The following is a 20158-nucleotide window of genomic DNA, read 5'->3' as shown; positions in this document are numbered from 1 at the left end:
TGTGATTAAGTACCAGAAGAAAAGTGGAAGACTTTGAAAGACTTTTCCTTCAGCGATCCAGAGTTTCAGGAGGACCTGCAGGAACAAGTGTCCGACCAGCAGTTCAAGGAGGTCTGATCGAATTTTCTCTTTGCCCCAATCAAAGCTCCCAGCACACTTAAAAAACAACATTAAATCTCGTTCTGTGTTGGGACCTGAAATGTTTAGCCTAAAATCGTGGCTCCAGCGGGACCAACCTGTTTCGAGTATCCAGCTTAAGACTGCACAGCAGCAGGTACATTTTCAGCAGTGGCTCACTCAGGGAGTAGTTGTCTTCTCAAAAAGTGACAAAGTTCTTGCATTAAGACGTTATCTATATTTTTCGCTTCCACACTTTTACTCATACACTTGTAAACAACTAGGGCTCCATTGCTGTCTGCCTCCAATCGCACCTAGGTCCCAATCTAAAGCTTTCATACGCTATTGTTGGTGCTTGGTTACGTTTTGTGCTATTTTCAATTGTCTTTAAAAATTAATATCGCCAATACTTGTTTTTTATTCCTCCTTTTTTTTCCTCCTAGAGTTTCTATTTTTCAAATGGGTTGTAGTATTTTCGTTGACTCTTTCTACTCTGTAGCCAATAAGGCAAAGGGGAACCCCTGGTAAGCTAATGTAGGTAGAGAATCGGGGGGAATTCGAATTCACACAAAAGAAAGACATTTCTCTACCTATATATTTCAATGTGTACTATGTATCAAGTTTTCAAATATTGACATTCTGACTGGAACAGGGAAACAGTGTGTCTAACACATCATAAAGAAACTGTTCATGTTTATTTTTCTTTATTATTCATATTTTTTTCTTTATATAAAGAGAACAGTTCCATAATAATGATACATTAAAAGGACAAAAGCAATATCATTTATACAGAAAAAATAATCAAATCTGAGAAAGGTCCCATATACTAACCGTCATTCGCACACTCACTCAACCACTATCAAACCGCACCATTCAATGTAACCATCCCATTTATACCAAAGGCAAACAAGATGTTCCTTAGTCCCCACACAGTGTGTAATCAGTTTTCAAAGGTCAATATACAGATATTCAACTTTGCTCAAAATTTTAGATATTTTGCTTTAAAAAACAAAACAAAAATACAGCAGTGCATTATTCAAGAAATGCAAAGAAGTGGGGGGCCTAATTCAAAACGCCGACGCGCGTTTCGTTGAACAACCCAGAGATTATGGTACCACCTTCTTCAGGGCGTAAAAGGACCGTATCAAACGTACCCAGGGAGAAATGGGACCTGTGTTAGAGAAAGCAACTGCTCAAAGCTGTAATTCATAGGCCCAAAGGTGGGGGAAAGCAGGGGAGCAAATCCGGCGTCCGCCAAAATACAAGCAGTCTTAAATGCATAAAATTGAGTCTAAATCGGTTATCTAAACCAGAACGGATCCCGTCATAGTGTCGCATTTTTATAGGAGGCTCATGGAAAACAGGATGAGCCGCAGTCAATCGGGAGCGGCATAGCCCCGGCGTCCAAACTGTAAAATAGCCGGAAGCACGGTCAGGAAAGCGAGGGCCGATTATGATGTGTTAGACACATTGTTTCCCTGGTCCAGTCAGAGTGTCAATATTTAAAAACTTGATACATTGTACAAATTGAAATATATAGGTAGAGAAATTTCTTTCTTTTCTTTCTTTCTCCTAGGTATGCAATTCTTTTCACATTGCCTTTGATTTGAGCCTGACTGCTTTTGGTCACTTTACCTGGGATTGAGCACAGGTTTAGTTCATTTGTTTAACATTTAGCAGGTGGTTGCTTTATCTTTTGAGGTGGACACTTTTTCACTCCACATAAAACATTGTCTTCATTGTTTAATATTTAATGGAGTACTGATTCCATATGTAAAAATGTTTTTGGTTTATATACACTAACCTGGGCATATAAGGCCTTAATCTACCTGTGAGAATCATACTCCATAATTTGTATTCTATGTTAAGTATGGAAAGTCGTTGATATGGCTCCTATCCAAAGGGTCACAACTTGTCTTGGGCAATGCAACAATCCTGAGTCTCACTAGTTGTACTTGGCAGACAGGGGTGTCAAACTCAAATTCATCGGGGGCCGCATCAGCAGTTTGGTCACCCTCAAAGGGCCGGTTGTATCTGTAGGACTATGTGTCCACTCTTTATTATCATAAATTATTGTCACTGCATTCAATTATTACTGTTTTTTGTAATAATAACTAGCTCTTCAAGCAGAAACATAGTCAGAATAATGGCAAGTAGATACTGCTGCATCATTTTTTGCTGTCACTTTAAATATTCCGTTGAGAATGCAGGCTACCTTTTAATTCTTGGACCTTTTGTTGCTTTTCCTGGTGGCTAAGGTTAGCAAATTTGGCTCCATGTTTGGTCTCAAAGTGCCGGCGTAAATTGTATTCCTTCATCACTGCCACTGCCTCATAGCAAATAAGACATACCGGCTTGTCTCCATTAATCACAAACATGTATTCACTTTCCCATCTCTCCTGAAATTGCCTTCCCTCTGCATCAACTTTCGTTTCTTGGACATTTTTCGGTTATTTGATTGTAGTTTATGGTCCCTACACCACTGTAAAGTGACACGGAAGTGGTCAGTATATCCAAAGTTTACTGCTCAGACTTTTAAGCAGAATAATAAGCAGAACCCCCCCCCCCACATACATCATATGTGTACTTACAGTACAGGAGAGAAGGGTTCAGGCAGCCGTTGGATCTGTCACAGATCACAGGATGGCATGCGCTCAACAAGTGGAGGTTTCCTGAATGCATGTAAAGTAGAGGTTTCCTATGTAGAACGGCCGGCGCTGCTAGAGGGCAGACGTTCTCTGGTTTGTAGGCTGCCGCTCATGCGCTGAAGAGGCGGCTTTCTTGTGTCAATAACGCTAGAGGGCAGACGTTCTCTGGCTTGTAGGCTGCCACGCATGCGCTGAAGAGGCGGCTTTCTTGTGTCAATAACGCTAGAGGGCAGACGTTCTCTGGCTTGTAGGCTGCCGCACATGCGCTGAAGAGGCGGCTTTCTTGTCTCAATAAAAAAAAAAAGCGAGAATAAAAGGTGAAGGCTGGCGACCGGCGGCGGCTACACGGGCCACATGACGAGGTCTGGCGGGCCGGATTCGGCCCGCGGGCCTTGTGTTTGACACTATCTCAAGGGAGGCATTCTATAACTTTCAATTTGGGTGTTAATTCATATTACCCTGAACCTCAGAGGATGCCTCAGCAATTTCAACACCTCTTGCCCCGCTAACAAATTGCTGTGTGCCAGCAGCCACAGGTTCAAATCCAGGGAAAGGATGAAGCATATTAATAAACTGAGTACTATAATGAGAACTCCTGTTTTTACAGTGCTTAGAAAAGACAAACCTGCAGTATATTAACACAAACTATTATCACTAAATGAAGAATCTGGTTAAAATAACCCTTGTAACGAAGCGCTGTGTCTGGTGAACCCAGGCTGACTCTACTTAAATCTGGGGTCTTACATGACCTTATCAGAATAGTTACGTATACAAGTAATCTTTGATTTCTTCACTGAATAAAAAAGAACATTTATTATTTGCACTTCAATACTGGTTTACATTCAACATGTTAATTTTTAAAAAATCATATTTTATTGAATTTTGGTGGGACACACGTTCCTATACTGTCATCCATTTAGATTACATAACCTTCATTGCATAGCCATCTGTTATTGATGTACATCCAGTTTTGCTTAGTAACTAGTTAGTCTAGATAGCTTCAATATAAAACTTTTCAAATAAATAAATACATAAATTGGTTGAGGTCATTCAACTACCCCCGTCCCCTCGCACTGCAGTCCATCCCAAACCTCGCCTTCCATTGTTCCCCGCTTTTCTCTCTTAATCATTAGCAGGCTGTGTAGTCTTCCTGTCTACATCGCTGTGACTGGGCACATGGGTCCGAACCTCACGCTGACACACAATGGTGGACCGCTACCCCCCTTTTACCGTGCCCCTTATCCCCACAGAGTACACATTATTCGTGGACCGAAGAGGAAGAGTCAGGCTGGAGCCAGCTCGATAATACGGACGGTCCCTTTAAGACCTCGGACAACAGAGACGAGACTCCGCCCCTTGAAAGCGGAACCACGTCAAAAGCAGGAAGTACAGAGAATATGGCGGACGGCGTTTTCCCAGAGGCGGCTGATATCGTGGAAGAAGACGGGAGATACCAGGAGTCGGAAGAGAAGGAGAACGACACGCCTGGAGGCCAACGTTTCCACGCTGCGCCCCGCCACGTTCCCACAGGAGGAGCGTGGCTCCAAGAGGTACGGGGCCGGGTAGCGGGTTGGGTCGGGCGGAGGAAACCGCATTAAGTGTTCCTGCAGCGCAGTCCTGATAACCCTCTGCCCTTTTCACGAGCACTCCTTTCCCCCCTCTTTATTCACTTTGAGTTAATGAATAAGTGTGTGCACCAGCTCACGGCGGTTCTTCCCCCACTCCTGGTCCTTATTGACGTATCAGTTTAGTACGGTTCTCTTACCCTAGTTTCCTTTCCTTTACCGGTACTGGAGCGGACGTAAGAAGACGACGCTGCAACCCAGAGCCAGACCACCGTGTCACCAGATTCGAAGTGCGAAAACCGGAGAGAGACTTATTTCTTTGGACCCTTTCCAAGGCAGGACAGTGGACTGCTTTCATGAAAAAAACCTACATACCAATAAAGCCTTCGTTTAAAACTATTGCTGAAGGCGCCTGTGTTCCTGTTTTCACCAAGTAATCCTGTAGAGTCCACATTAACCAGCTCAGTCTCCAACGTTCCGACCCCCTCGGGACAATCGCTTAGTCCTGTTTGGTCCGGTTCGCTTTGCTAATTCTGTGGGTTATTTTCCCCTGTTCCCCCCTCTGGGTCCAGTTCAGGGTCCTGTCCCTGGGGGCTCCCCTGTCTGGATCCCGTCGTGGGGAGGTGTTGCAAGATTCTTGACCGTTACGTTTCATCTCCTCCTCCAGTATCTCCCATGCTCAGGCCCTCTCTAGTCTGCCTATGCCTCGTCTCACATTTCTCATCAGGACTCTGCTCTCGCAGCCCGCCCATCTCTCCAGTTCCTGCCTCCACCTCACGATGCTAGGGCCATCTGGTGCCTTTCACCTGTTTGTGATTTCCCGCCTGGCTACTATAAAAGCCAGGTCCTAAAACCTGGCGCTAACTTCCTTGGCCGTGTGCGGGAACATATTGAGCAGACTGTGTGTCCGTGTACATGGTAGTATCATTTTAGTGATTCGGGCCGTCTCTCGTGACCTTCTGCCAGTAATGGGACAATTCACAACAGTGCCACAGCATGTGGATGAAATTCGCTCCTACTTCCCTGCATCTAGGGCACTCGACGTCCTCTCTGTGGAAATACCAGTTTATTGGTTCCGGTTTGATGTATGCTTGGTGTCGCGTGTAAAAACTTATGAGGCTGAATTGTGTGTTTCTAAACACCCTTGGTGTCCGCTGCAATGTATTTTCTCAGTCCTTGTCCTCTATGGGGCGCCCTATATCCTCTGCCCAGTGGTTCCTTATCCCTTCTAGCTGTCTAGAAGAGTCTCCTCCAATCACCCTGTACAAGCAAGTGACTGCCTTAATAACCCCATTTCTTGTTCGCTTGTACAGCGTATAAAAAAACAAGAGCAAGACGGTTAAAACCTGTATGTAGAGAGTTGGGAGTGAGAGATTTTAGGATTGCTCTACGTATCCTCTCATCAGATACTGCATCTCTGTTTGTCGTAGGTGGGATGTTTGTCGTATGTGGGATTGCTAAGTATATATCAAATGCATGGTTTGTACGATCAAGGCTGTTAAAAACTATTGAAGGCTAGACTGTGGCTTCTAACTTGTCACCTAAACCCGCTACTCCATATGACCTACGACTTCTTTTTATATATAACCAAGTGTTTTGTATGTAAATATTCTTTTATCTTTTTAAAATTATGAAATGAATTGAATGATATTTTAGATATGTGTGTTTTATGTTTAAATTGTTTGTACTTTTATGATATGTATATATATCGAATAAAGTATTACAAAAAAAAAAAAAAAATAACCCCTCTGGCTATCCCAATATTTTCTTTTTTTTTTTCTTATTATTTATTTATTGAATTTTCCATAGAGAACATACAATACATTTCAGCAAATATAAAATTCGTACAGCTAGAGCATAAGAAGGGCATGTTATGTTATGTTATATATCACTTACAAAGCGCTTGTACACCTGGTTGGTTTCATGGCGCTGCTTTTAGAGATGCCATAACCCTGAACATTACTCGAATGCCTGTCTGAAAAGCTATGTTTTTAAGAGTTTCCTGAATCTCATGAAATCCATGCAGGATCTAATTTCTAAGGGCAGGGAGTTCCAGTATCTGGGGCCTAGCATGGCAAACCTAGTTCCACTCATACGCTTCAGCCTGAATGATGGGGTAGCAAGGAGTTGCAGGTGGGATGATTGCAGATTGCGAGTAGGGATGTAGCTTTTAATGATCCTGTCAATAAATTTAGGGCTTCTACCATTCAGAGATTTAAAGATGATACATTCCACCTTGAAGGCGCATCTCTGAGATATTGGGAGCCAATGTAGCTTCCACAGAAGAGGGGTGACAGGTTGGCGCCTGTTTTCCTGTAAAATCAGTCTTGCTGCCTGATTCTGTACCAGTTGCAGTTGGTGGGTGAGTTTAGATGGAATGCCTAAATATAGAGAATTGGCATAGTCTATATGTGAAATCACCATAGCTAAAACCACCTGTATCTTAGCTTCTTGTTTGGGGAACCTGCTAATTTCCTTATTTTCCTCATCTGGAAAAAACGCATAGAGATCACAGCACCAATTTGAGACTTCATTGTAAGGTCGCTGTTAATGATGACCCCCAATGTTTTGGCAGAATCCGAGGGCAGAGGGGGCTGTCCCAGCTCCTAAGGCCAGAAGGAGCTGCTCCAGGAATTCATGGAGCCCCCTGTTAGAATCACCTCCGTCTTGTCCGGATTTAACTTTAGGTGATTGCTGTTCATCCAATCACGGATGAACAGCATCGTAGCCTGAAAGTCCATCATGGATTCTTGGGTGTTACTAATAGGAAACACGAGTTGGAAATCATCCGCATAATTAAAGGTACAAACTTTCTTTTCTTTAAGGGCATGGATCAAAGGAAAGAGATAAAGTTTAAACAGATGGGGGGAAAGTGAAGACCCCTGTGGCACATCGCAAGTTGTATTCGACATGGGTGTTGTGAATAGTCCTAGGCGAACTGCTTGGGATCGGTTTTCCAAGAAAGAACAAATCCATTTAAGAGCTGAGCCCTGGATTCCTGCTCTCTCGACACGGTCGACCAATATACTATGGTCAACCGTCTCAAACGCAGTGGAGAGATCCAAGAGTACCAGGGCTTGTGAGTGAACCCTATCCGCCTTCCCCGCAGGGTATCCAGTACCGTCAGAACAACTGACTCTGTAGAATGGGCTGGCCGAAAGCCTGCTTGATGGGGGTCCAGCCATTCGGATCGTTCCAGAAAGGAGGATAAATATCTAGCCACATGGGCTTCCAATACCTTGGCCAAGTAAGGCAGCAAATATATCTGGCAGCAGTTAGAAAGTCCTTCGGGATCCGCCTGAGGCTTTTTCCAAAGGGGAATGATAATAGCCTCCTTGAAAGTGTCAGGGACACAGCCCTGAGACAATGATTCATTCAGGAGAAATAAGGCTGGACCAGGAGGGTGGAAAAGACCTCTCAGGTTCCAAGGGGGGGCAACAGTCTCTGGGGGAGCCTGATTTAACTTTTGTCAACAGGTCCAGGAAGGCAATATCACTTATTGATGGGAACTGGTTCAGGGAGTATGGATTTGTAGGTAACATTACACGTACCGGACTCTGACATGTGGGGGAATACGTCCTACACAGCGGTTGAACCATCCGCTATCTAGAGCATTTGTATGATGAAGTATAGAGGTACAGAAAAATGAATGTGAAGCAAATGGAAAAAAATAAGCCAACAGTCACAATATATCATCACAACTTGTAGTAGCTTTGGAACGTCTGGGGGGGATACAGCCCCATTGAGGGAATCAGCCATGATCTAATATGATTACCATGTGAAGTGGCACAATATACGCAGATAAACCTAGGCAGTGAGGAGTGAGATTAGACCCCAGAGTAAACGTGCATTGCCATTGCAGCGTTCTAGTAAGTATGTCTGTAGCAGGCCCTAGATGTCTCTTGGGTGGGAGGATTTTGGGACCAGTTCAGCATAGGTACAGAGTTGATCTTGCCAAAATATCATGTCTGACAGACAATCTTTAAATTTAGGCGCTCGTCCCCTTCCGCAAGCTAGACGCTGCTTGGCTATGATTAGGCTGAAGGAGACAAATTTACGGTGTTGAATTGGGATTTGCTCTGTATACCCCAGCAGGGCCACAAGGGGGATGTAGAAATGGGCAGCGAGGTCTTAGCATACAGAGCTGTGAAGACGTGACTCTAATATGTGTGTATATCTGAGCATTCCCAGGCTAAGTGCAAAAAAACGGCGTGTTCCATGTTACACCCATCACACCGATCTGTGTCTCTCAACCCAAATTTGTGGAGCTTAGCCGGTGTGTGGTAGCTGCGTTGCCAAAATCTATAATGAATAATTCGGAGTCAGCTATTGGAGGAAATCTATTTTGTCTGTTTACAGCAAAACAGCCATTGTGCGTCAGTGATGTCTTGTCCTAGTTCCAGCGCCCACTTATTACGCGCCGTACATGGAGGGTATTTGACGTCCCCATATAGAGTGTGGTAAAGCGTGGAAACTAAGTGTGAAGCAGTGGGTGCCCGTAGAATATGATGTAGAGGAGCCAGTGTTGTGGTCTCAGAGGGATATGCAGTGGTGCTAGCCTGGATGCCGTGACGAAGGCGAGCATACAAAAAAGTTTCCATGGTGGATGGCCGTGGATCAGGGCACATTTGTTGGAGTGTGCGAAATTTCCCATGAATGTACTGATCTCCCCAGTAGTGAAGGTTTCTTGCACGGGCTACTTTCTTGAAGATGCCCTCTTGTAGGAGAAATATATCCGGATGATAAGTGAGCGGCAGGAGAGGGGAATATAAGCAAGGTGTATGCATACGATCTTGGATACGAGACCTGGCCATGATCATCATGCAATCCACTGAGGAGGGGCAGCTCACCCGAGGGCAGGCGCTAGATAGGAGGACCCCGTCAAGTGGGATAGGATCTGCCAACCAGTGTTCAGTAGCTACATGGGGAGTATAGCGAGCTTGATGGAACCAAAATTGTGCATAGTGCGCCTGGGTGCAGAGATAATTCAAATTGAAGTTGGGTATATCTAACCCCCTTGGGGGTAAGTTCTCATTAATGTATCCCATTGTATGTGGGGTTACTTGCCGGCTCAGACCAGGCGAATCAATTTCGACCTCAGTGAGGCAAAAAAATGTCTACCAGGATCATAAGGAATGTTAAGGAAGAGGTATAAAAATTTGGAGAGGATCACCATTTTGATAAGGGTTACACGACCGGCCATAGTTAATGAAAGGCCAATCCACCGAGTAATACAATTTGTGATGTGTTCCATTGCACATCCATAGTTTGTCCTCATCAGCTCGTTCCGATCCGTACATACGTGGACACCTAAATATTTGACATCAACATCACACCACTTGAGCGGATAGTCGATATCAAAAGGACTAACAGAATCCGTCAATGGGAATATCTGCGACTTAGACCAGTTGATATGGATACCCGAGTGACTGCCGAACTTGACAAATTCTCGGAATATGGGATTGAGATTATGATATGGGTCTTTAACATAGAGAGTAACCTCATCCGCGTAGAGCGAAATAAGTATCGGGCGTAGTAGACACCTAAGGCCTATATGATTATAATGCTGTCTAAGTCTTGCTGCCAGGGGCTCCATAATTAAGGCAAAAAGGAGGGGAGAAAGTGTACATCCCTTGTGTGTGTCGCGGGATAGAAGAATTGAGTAGGAGGTGTGTCAGTTGATCAGGACTTTCGCAGTGGGTGCGCTGTACAGGGGCCGAATCCACAAGAGAAAACCTACAGGAAGACCCATACTCTGCAGAATGGTGAAGAGGTACAGGGCTCGACAAATCTGAAAAATTGTACTAGTCCTGCAGGTCTAGTAAATTGGAAAATCCCCTCGACCCAACTGCAACCTACTTGACCTCTGTCTTTGAAAACAGAGCAAAAGTGACAAGTTAACAAGATTTAAAGGCATCTTTATTGCTTAGTTCCTTTGGGAGCAATAAAAATGCCTTTACATCTTGTTATCTTGTCACTTTTGCTCCGTTTTCAAAGGCAGAGGACAAAAGTTAGTTTGTTTCCTACTCGCCAGAAAGGGCGAGTAGGAGCTAAAAATAGCTCGTCCTCATCCATTCTCCCTCGCAAATGCGAGCGGGCGAGTGGATTTGTCGAGCCCTGAGGTAGTCCCATTCCACGGAGTCAAAAGCCTTAGAGGCATCGAGGAACATGGCCACTAACTTCAACCTTGTGTCCAGTGCCTGTAGATTGGAAAATAACATTCTAAGATTATGGAATGTGGCTGTCCCTGGGATAAACCCAGACTGGTGGGGGAGCACCAGTTTGTCCATCAGTAGACAAAGACGGTTTGACAACAATTTAGCCAGGATTTTAGTATCCGTATTTATAAGGGATAGTGTCCTATAAGATTTTCATCGATCTGCGGGTTTGCCAGTTTTCATCAATGTGAGCCATTTATAAGAGTTTGTGTTACTAGCAACTCCCCTAATATTTCACAACGTTCCAAGATTAACAGCAAAATTTGAATTATTAATAACACAACTTCTTATAAATGGCTCACAGTTTATTGGTTTTTGACGCATTTTGGTGTTACTGACTCTGTGTCCGCGAGAGGTTTAACCAGTGCAATATGCACTCATTGGGACCGTAGCTTTTCTCTTTTTATGGTTACATTTTCTTTTGTCCCCTTCTTTTCCTTGGTTGCTTATTCTCTGGTTTCACCCTTTTTCTATTCACAATCAAGCCCTAGGGCTTCAAAGGTCTATCATGACTGCACTTTGGAGTTTTAACCTATTGTTACTCTGGCGTATCACAGTTTTGGATTTGTGGTTGGTATGACCTATACTACTAATGGATTGCTTGTATCTCTCACGTTTTGGTGATCAAAACCACAGCCTCTTCCTTCACCTTTATGTTAAGGACTTTATGACTGTGTGTTGTGCTTGTTGTATAACACCACAATAGAATTATCATTTTAATACAGGTCTCTTGTGTATTATAAATTCTAGCCTTGGGGAAGTCTGTGGCTTACACCACAAAAAGACGAAACACATGTTGGCGGCTAGGACTGTTCTTGGAGAAGGTTTAAAGAAATAAAAGAAGACTAAGAAGACTATTGGTGTTGATTTGATTAAGAACTTTAACTGTTTACTGTGGAACATGCTCAGGATATATTCTCTCTCTTTTGTCTAAATGGTGTAGAGTTTGCCTATACCTGCTGGTATATGGTGGATGGCCGTTACCATATCCTTGGAGCAACTGAATTGTTTTGAATTTTGACTATGTCACAACTCTGCGCAGTTGACACCCAGCCATCCGTTCTTTGTAGGGTAATCTCACTTTCTGGATCTGGAGGAATCTGGGAACGAGAGCTTGTTTGGTCCATCTTACAGTCCATCACAGCTTAGGGTTAAATGCCAGGACACGGATGATGAGGATGATTCATACATCCAGGACACCTCCGAGTTCATGGAAGGGTCTACTCCTTCATGGCTCATCATCAAACACAATGATATGGCTCTTTTTAGGAGAATTTCCCAAACCTCAGGAAGTATAGGGAGATACCATGTTGGTACCAACTTCGTCACCGACCTTCGGTACATGCTCCATGATTAGAAGTGTTTTCTGGACTCTCACGCCTAGTTCCACTCACGCCGGTGGGGCCTAGCATACAGGTTTCATCACCACTGCCAGTGGTTACTCCGCCACCTACAAAACAAGAGGAGAGACCACCCCTTGGAGTATTACAATAAGAGATTACATTGAAAGTGAGGCTGATGATCAGCCTGGGGAGGGAGAGCTCATCCAGGATACAGACCTGGTCGGCTGGGAATAGGATGACTATGTTGCTCCATCTTCACCGTCGTCTTCTCCCCCTCCAGCGAGTTCTCCTCCAGGAGATATTGGAGCTTTCCAGGAGTTATTGGAAAGAGCGTCCAAAAGATTTGATTTACCTCTGCCCGTAACCCAGACCGAATGCTTCCTCTAAGGTTTTAAAGATCCTGCCAGGAAATCGGTACGATCCATACTAAAAGTTGATGAGGAATACGGTCTCTGTTTCAGCCGTAGTACCAAGAATGGAGAAGAAATACAAAGCGCCTGATTCTGCTCCTGCATGCTTGATTTGGCATCCTCTGCATAAATGAATTGATAATACAAGCAGCACATAGGCAGTCCAGGAATCCAGCAGCCCCTTGTTTAATGCTTCCAGACAGGGAAGGAAAACGGCTAGACCGCATCGGCAGGCGCTTTTCCACTATGGCAACTACTTCCATTAAGCCCTCCCAACGCTTTAGTGATTCTGGTGCGGTACGACCGCCAGCTATGGTCAAATCTTGCACCGCTTCTTGAACACCTGCCTGAAGATAAAAAGAAGGAAGCGAAGGACCTTCTGCGGGAAAAGTGGCAGAGCATCTTCTGAAGTTATTGACTTCGCTATGGATCGGTCTTCAATCTCATTCAGGCAGATGGCAGTTTCCACTGTTCTCAATATGCAGGGCTGGTTGAATGTGACATCTTTCCGCCCGGAGATCCAATTGAAAATCCCAGATATGCACTTCGATTGAGAGAACCAGTTTGGTAAACTTGTAGACGAGGTGATACAGGGCATCAAGACTGATACGGAGACGGCACGTTCTTTAGTTTATCTGCAAAAAAGCCGTTTTCAGTCCTTTCATGGAGGAAGAGTACGAGGTCAGTTTCAGCAAAGACGGTCCTTTCTTTTAAATATATTTGTATTGTTTTCCTTTGACAGAATATATACATACATATAACAGTTAGTACAATTTGCTATTACAATTGGCACACTTTGATTACATAAAGGCTTTAGATAGATGGTTGTTGAATGACTTTTAGAATGTCCCGGTAAGCTTGCGAACTTTGTGGCTTAGTTGCAGGGGACCCCTTATTTTTCGGCCCTGTACCTAGTTTTAACATATAACGTAAAACATGTAACATAAAGGCGTTTGGCAGCTGGTTGTCGATTTACCGCCGGACACTGTGGATGATTGTCGCTATTTTGCCTGCTCACAGCTGTTTACGGTGGCTTGTGCGGGTCTAGGAAACTTTCTAAGGATGACCACATTTCTCTATTGGGCTTTCTCCAAGGTGTTTTTCTTCGTGTAGTGTTGTTGGCCCCTCTTAGGTACGTCACCCAGTTCAGCCACCCCTTGAAAGTGGCCTTGGTGGTGTTTTTCCATTTGGCCAGCACTGTTTTTGTCGCACTAGTCGGGAGGAAGTCAAGAAGATTTCTGTCTTGTTGTGAGGTAACATCAGTGTTTAGGTGTGCTGTTACTATGGTGCCAAATTCTTGTTTCAGGGTACAGCCTAGAACCTTGTTAGTAAAGTCGAACACCTTCCTCCAGAATTTGCTGACCTTGCTTCAATAGAATATGAGGTGGGCTAGGTCACCTTTTTCTCGCTCACAGTTCCAGCAACAGTCGTTCTCTATGAGACCTAGTTTTGCTAGACGGGCTGGCGTCCAGTATACTTGATGCAGCAGCCAGCATTTTGTTTGGGCTAGTACTGGTGATATCATGTTACTAGTTGTGGACCTCCAAATGGTATGTAATTCTTGTTCTGAGAGTTTAGAGCCTATCTGTGTTTCCCAGTAGTATGTACTTTTAGCGTTGAGCTTTGTGGATGCTGGGCGGAGGAGTTTGTACAGGTGGGATACTTGGTGACCTGTCTTGTTTATGTTTTCCATGTTTTGGAAGATTGAGGGAGTCTGCTTGCTTAGTGACGCTTTTGTGATAAGAAAATAGACCAAATACTTAACAAATTCATCTGGAGAGACAAAAAAGCAAGAATAGGCCTTCTGAAACTGAGACTGAGGAAAGAACAAGGTGGCCTCAACATTGCAGACCTGAGAACCTTCCAGTCCGCCTTTGTGGCCAGACAGGGGATGCACTGGATACTACAAAATCAAGCATACACCCCTACCTGGCTACTACCAGGTAGGGGTGTACTGTCACAGTGCATGATGGGAACAGGGCAAACCCTGATCTTTGGACTGGGTAAGAGTGGTCTGCTTAATTCAGACACTCTGTTCATCACCACCCCCTTTTCTGAATCGTTTTTGGCCACTATAGGTGTGGCAGGGTATACTCAGACATGAGACCCTTGCTCACTGCATCATCAGGAATCAAGCAAGCCGGGCCGTTGACGGCTGAAATGCCAGAAACCGGTCCCCGGAAGCTTGTCTCCTTTCTGGGGAAGAATTGGCTTGGTAGTTTAGTCTGCCCTGTTCCCATGATGCACTGGGCCAGGGACAGACTGATTTGCATATAGCCAGGTTCTGAGCTGGTGCGGTGCAGTGAGCTAAATAACGGTGATGGATCAAGCCCTGATCTTTGGACTGGGTAAGAGTGGTCTGCTTAATTCAGAAAGTGGCTTTTTTGCAATGCTGCGCAGAGGACGCTGAGGGGTGATCACGGGGTGATCACGGCGCAAGGACATTCACTTTCTGGACTTTCCAGAGCGCCGTAACTTATTCCACGTAACTGAAATTTGTATCCCTGCTATCCCGAGTGTCTTGCGGTTAACCCGGGATGCTTCAGTGCGCTACAAGCGCTGTGATATAGGGGAAGGTAAACATTGAATTTCCATTTGTGGCAATGAGCGGGGTTTGAGCAGACGTTAGCTGCGCATTCGACCCTGCCCCCTCTGTTTTAAGTCTAAACTGCCCTCGGAGCATGCCCCTAATAGTTCATCTGAGGGAGGGGTGTTCGAAGCCCTGGAGTCTCCCGCCTAAACAGTGCGCCTTACCCGATGCCACTGGCCCCGGTTGGCCGCAGTCGGCATACCGCTCTAGAACCCTGTGGCCACCCGGCAAGGAGACAAGCGCCCTATGGTGAGAACATTAAAAAACAAAGCATTTTTGTGTAGCTTGACCAACTCGCAGAGGGGAGTTTGAACCTGGCTTCCGACTGCACATCCTGTGCTCTACAACTGAGCAACTTTTACAAAAAACAACGGCCCTTGGCACAAAAATTGGGACTTGTAATAATTATAGGCCACGATGTGCGCTATAACAGCAAAAAAGTCCAGCCGGACTTGCAAATTTATTCAATAATTCAATAGTCAGTTTGAAGAACAATAAAACAGTGGGACACAGTCCTGTATCCGCAACGCTTACATAAACTTGGAGACAATACAAACACATGGGATATATCAGGCAAGTAACCAAAGATGGAGCAAGAAAAGAAACTCTACAATGTACTTGCTTCACATATGTGGGAAACAAAACAGATTATGCACATAATAGTGAACTAGTGTTAAGCCCACATATCATGTCGACGGCGTTTCGATCCATTCAAGAATGGTGGATCATCATCAGGACTACCATTGTTTGCCTGAATGAAAGCCTGCAAAAACGTAAACAAGGGGAACATATAACAAGGAATTAGACTTCTGTGTATCACTTGAATTGTTTCTAGAGTTAGAACTCATACCATGCTCTTAAGGTGTTGCTACATCATACATGTGAGAAGTGCCACGCAGCCTGTGCTAGGCATCCACGACGCAATGTGGTAAAACCATGCGACAAAAAAGGTGTGCAGTAATAATTGAATTGCAAGTGTGGCACACGTGTCTTAGTGGGTAATTATATAATGGCATAGTGTGGAATTGTGGCTCACAGGCCTAAGTGAATAAGGCTGAATTGGGCATCAGTGAAAGTGAACCAAGAGGGGAAGCGATGAAATAATTACAATAGGACGAGGAGAGCTGACACGATAAGTCCAAAAGCGCTGGGATGGAGTTGTACACAGCTGGTTAGCCGTGCTTGTGCCTAGGTGAGAATAGCGAGTGTCAGTTGATGAGTTATAATAAAACCCATCCAAGACCAAAATCATAAAGGAGGGCTTACCGAGTACCCAGGAGGGGATGGAGCAGGGGGATCGGCACCGCAGTTAAAAGGATCTGGGGGTGTAACACGGGAGCATCAGAGTACTGTAGTAATCATAAGGATAACTGATGCACAAAACCAGTAAGTCCGGGGTGGTGCTTACCTGGAAGTAAGTTATTAAGGTAGTGCTACGGGGATCTTGGTAGCGCTACAGCTGGGGGCGATACTTTATGGCAGTAGCCGCTTAGAATTGAGGATGACCAGGGATGCGGCGCGTCTCGAATTGGAGGCCCGGTTCTGTGAGGCCGGTGGGAGTCCAAGGGAGTGGGGGACCTAGGTTGATAAAAACAATTCCCAGTTAATGCCGCCAACTGTCGGGTTGCCATGCGGCGCGAGGAGGAAGAGACTTACCCGCGGTTGCGGCTGTGAGTAGAGCTGAGTAGCTTCCTGCACTACGGGGGGAAAAAGGAAAACCTTAGCGGCCCGAGGAGGCTGCAATTGGCGTGAGAAGGCGGGCGGTGGAGTGGGGCTTACCTTCGTCCTCGATGGAACGACAGGAGACGTCCCGGTGCACGATCACGCCGTGGAGCGTCTGGAGGAGGGCGGGCTCGGCGGATATGGATAGTATCGGCCATGTTGGGAGGGGATATTGGGCGAATAGGTCCGCCATCTTGGAAGGGGTAAGGAGATACTTGATGACTAAGTGGCGAGATTTGGACGAATAGATCTACCATTGTGGAAGGGGTAAAGAGAGGGAAGGAAGGCAAGGCTTCCAATATCAACCATAGTTGTGAATGTGAATTGAAAAGGTGGTGTACGGTAATACAATAACGTGCGTAAGTGAAGGTCTCATACATGCAGGCGCTGTGTGATACACATTCTCATGCTATTGTACATGGTATCATGGAGAGAATAAGGAACCATCATTGTAATTTACATTTGACCCGACAGATAATGTACCATCATTGAAGCCAGGGAAGCATTGGCCATTAGTACGGTTGTTCATAGCAGTGAGGTCCAATCCTCAGTGCGGTTCAGGCCATTATGAATACTGTCAAAAAGGAGAATCATTTTCAGTTCCTCTTTGTTGAGCAGAAGTCCAATATCTCCTCCGCGTGGTGGTAGTTTCACACTCTTCAAGACAGTCCATTTAAGTTCATTGTCTAAGTGTCCTTTGGCACAGAAGTGGTCCACCAGCGGGGCGTTGGGGGTTTTACATCGGATCCTGCTGCGATGTTGACCAATTCTTGTCTTGACTTTCTGCCTAGTTTGGCCAACATATACAAGTTTGCAGGGACATTGGATTAGGTAAATAACATCAGTACTGTTACAGTTCGTGAAGTTTCTACTTTCAATTGTGACTTTATCAAAGACAAAAGATTTACCCTCAATAGTGAATTCGCAGACATTACATGAACCACATTTTGCATGTCCTACCAGTGGAGTTTGGGTCCAAAGAGAATCAATAGTACTTAGATTTGGGGGGCTCGGAAGAGCAGCGCGAACCAAATGATCTTTGAGATTGGAGCTCTTTTTATATGCAAACAATGGCCGGTCAAATTGCAAGATGCCTGCATTAAGAACGGGCCAATGTCTCAGAATACTTTTTTTTATCTCATTGGATGAAGGAGAAAAAGTAGTAACACAGGTCAGTCTTGTGACTGATTCCTTACTTTTAGGAGACAAAAGTGCTTCTCTAGGACAGTACCAGGCACGTTTAGCAGACGTTCTTACTAATCTGCTAGGATACCCTCTTTGTCTGAGTTTGGTTGATAGAATAGCTGCCTCTCTGAAGTAGTCCTCCTTGGCATAGCAATTCCTTCTAATGCGGAGGAACTGGGAGTAGGGTAGTGAATCTCTAAGGGCTCTGGGGTGATTGCTGTTGTAGGCTAGCAGTGTATTCCTCTCCGTGGGTTTGCGGTGTAGTTTAGTGTAGAGATGTCCATCCAGATGGTATATATTGAGGTCCAGAAAGGGGATGGACTCAGTCTCAATTGTGCTGGTAAATGTGAGGCCGCAACAGTTATTATTTAACCAATGGATAAACTGGTTTAAGTGCCACTACTACTGAGCAACAGCCCCGGTAACCATCGATTTCCCCCCCCCCCCCCCCCCCCCCCGAGGAAGTTTCTCCAGGCCTTATCAGCCTTGCCCCCATGCTAACCTCCACTGCCTGTGGACTCGTCTTCGGGGCCACCGCCGCCGGCTCTGCCGCCACTCAGCGGTTAGCGCCTTAAAGCCGCCAGCCCTTTCGTCGCGAGGCAGGGTCAAGAAACACAGACAGCGGGAGGGGGGTGGGTTAACGGGCACACTGACAGCGAAAGGGGGCGGGTTAACGGGCACACGGACAGCGGGAGGGGGGCGGGAAATGCACGGACAGCGGGGGGCGGGAACAGCAAACGGCAAGAAAGGCAAAGCAGAAGGCAGGAAAAAGCACTCACCTGGACTTCTTCCGGCGGCGGTCGGCCTGCAATGACCAAAACAAACCTTCCCCCCCAAAATAAATAGGAACCGCCCACCGCCGCAATGACGGCAACAAAGGGGCTGGATGAGAAAAAATCTCAGGAACGCCCACGAGTCGCTTCGCAGAATGACGGACGCCTCTCTTCCAATGGCTAGCCTCCATTTATGGAGCTAGCCAATGGAACAGAGAGGCGGGAATAAGCCGCATACTGGTAAACAATAGTTTTCGCCTGCGTGAAACGCTGCTTGCGCAGCTGTTCGCCAGGCGAAACCTAAAAGTGGTACCTCACATGTGCGTGTATGCCTAATGCCCGCTACAGGAAAGGTCCCAAAATACAAGGAGGAGACATTTTGGGTCACAAAAATTATCTGATTTGGTAATGGGGGTAGCAGTAGTGTTTTGGCTGGGGATCAACTGCCACCCAGGGATACCTACAAAACCCAGACATTTCTGAAAACTTGACACCAAGGGTAGTGCAGGGTGGTATGCCTTGTGTGGATCCCACAATGTTTTCTTACCCACAGTGCCCTGCAAACCTCAAACTTTGCCTAACATTACACATTTTCCTTGCATATCTGTGATGTAAACTTTTGGAATTAGCAGGCAGCCACAAAATTCCTACCACCAAGCGTTCCACCACTTGTCCAGATCAAAATACTATCCTGTGGCCTAGCACACAACACAGGCATGCAGCAAACCAATGTCTATGGGTGTTTGGCAGAGTAGCTCTCATTTTACCCTTGGGGAGGGGGGTTTGGGACAGAAAGACTTTTGGTTCTGGGGACGGGTTATGCTCTCCCATTTAAATACACTGCCTTGCGGTCTAGTGCGCTTTCTGCCATCCATCAGGGGCATGGTGGAGGGAAACACCTCCTCACTGCCCGATTGAGGGCAGAAAGACTGCTGGGGGTTATTGTGGTGAGGCTGTCGCGTCTATAATGCTTTCTTCCCCTGAAGAGGGGGAGTGAGGCGGCAAAAGATTTTGGGGCCTAGGGGACGGGGGAGCCCTAGCCCATTGTGAGGGATCAGCCCCCCCTGCTCAAAAAATAGTCCCTGGTGTCTAGTAGGGGGATCCCTGCTATGTGAACGCCAGCCTGCAGCAAGCCCTAAGAAGGGATCTCCCTCGCTTGACACCACAGACTATTTTGTTGAGCGGGGGAGCTGCCCCCTTGAAATGGGCTAGTGCTCCCCCCGTCTGCATGGGTGCTCGAGAGGCTGAGATATGCATGCCCCCAAGCACTGATGAAATGAAATGAGCCGAGCTGATCAGCTCATTTCACTTTCCCTGTCTCTGTAATGACATCCGCATGCCATGGGGGGCCATGACAAACCAACGTTGATGTTTGTAACTAGGCGCATGATATTTTTGCCTTTCGTGCAGTGGCCTGATCTTGTTTGTGTTTCATTTTGTTTCAGACAGACTACCTGCAATATGGCTAAGGTAAGAGGTTAATTTTCTGGATGTCTTGGAATATTTTGTTTGTTACAATCCTGAGCTGTGTAAGACACCAAGAGCTGATGAGCACTATCAGTCCGTCTTGTTGCCTACTGGTTTTAT

General features: G+C 45.7%; 1 protein-coding gene across 2 annotated transcripts in view; it reads left to right on the top strand.

Annotated features, from left to right (window-relative positions):
* Window positions 1–20158, top strand: part of SEPTIN2 (septin 2) — a 1039523-nt gene that overhangs the window by 80144 nt on the left and 939221 nt on the right. The window contains exon 2 of one of the 2 annotated variants that reach the window (XM_086944012.1): window positions 20017–20041. In XM_086944012.1, the coding sequence (XP_086800138.1) occupies window positions 20033–20041 (9 nt within the window). In that variant the 5' untranslated portion in view covers window positions 20017–20032. The remainder of the gene's footprint in view (window positions 1–20016; window positions 20042–20158) is intronic. The other variant, XM_086944013.1, reaches the window with a different exon arrangement.

The sequence above is a fragment of the Lissotriton vulgaris genome, chromosome 11 (genome assembly GCF_964263255.1).
Source record: "Lissotriton vulgaris chromosome 11, aLisVul1.2, whole genome shotgun sequence".
NCBI lineage: Eukaryota > Metazoa > Chordata > Amphibia > Caudata > Salamandridae > Lissotriton > Lissotriton vulgaris.
The sequence above is the reverse complement of the archived record's forward strand: the minus strand, read 5'-3'. Positions and strand labels throughout refer to the sequence as shown.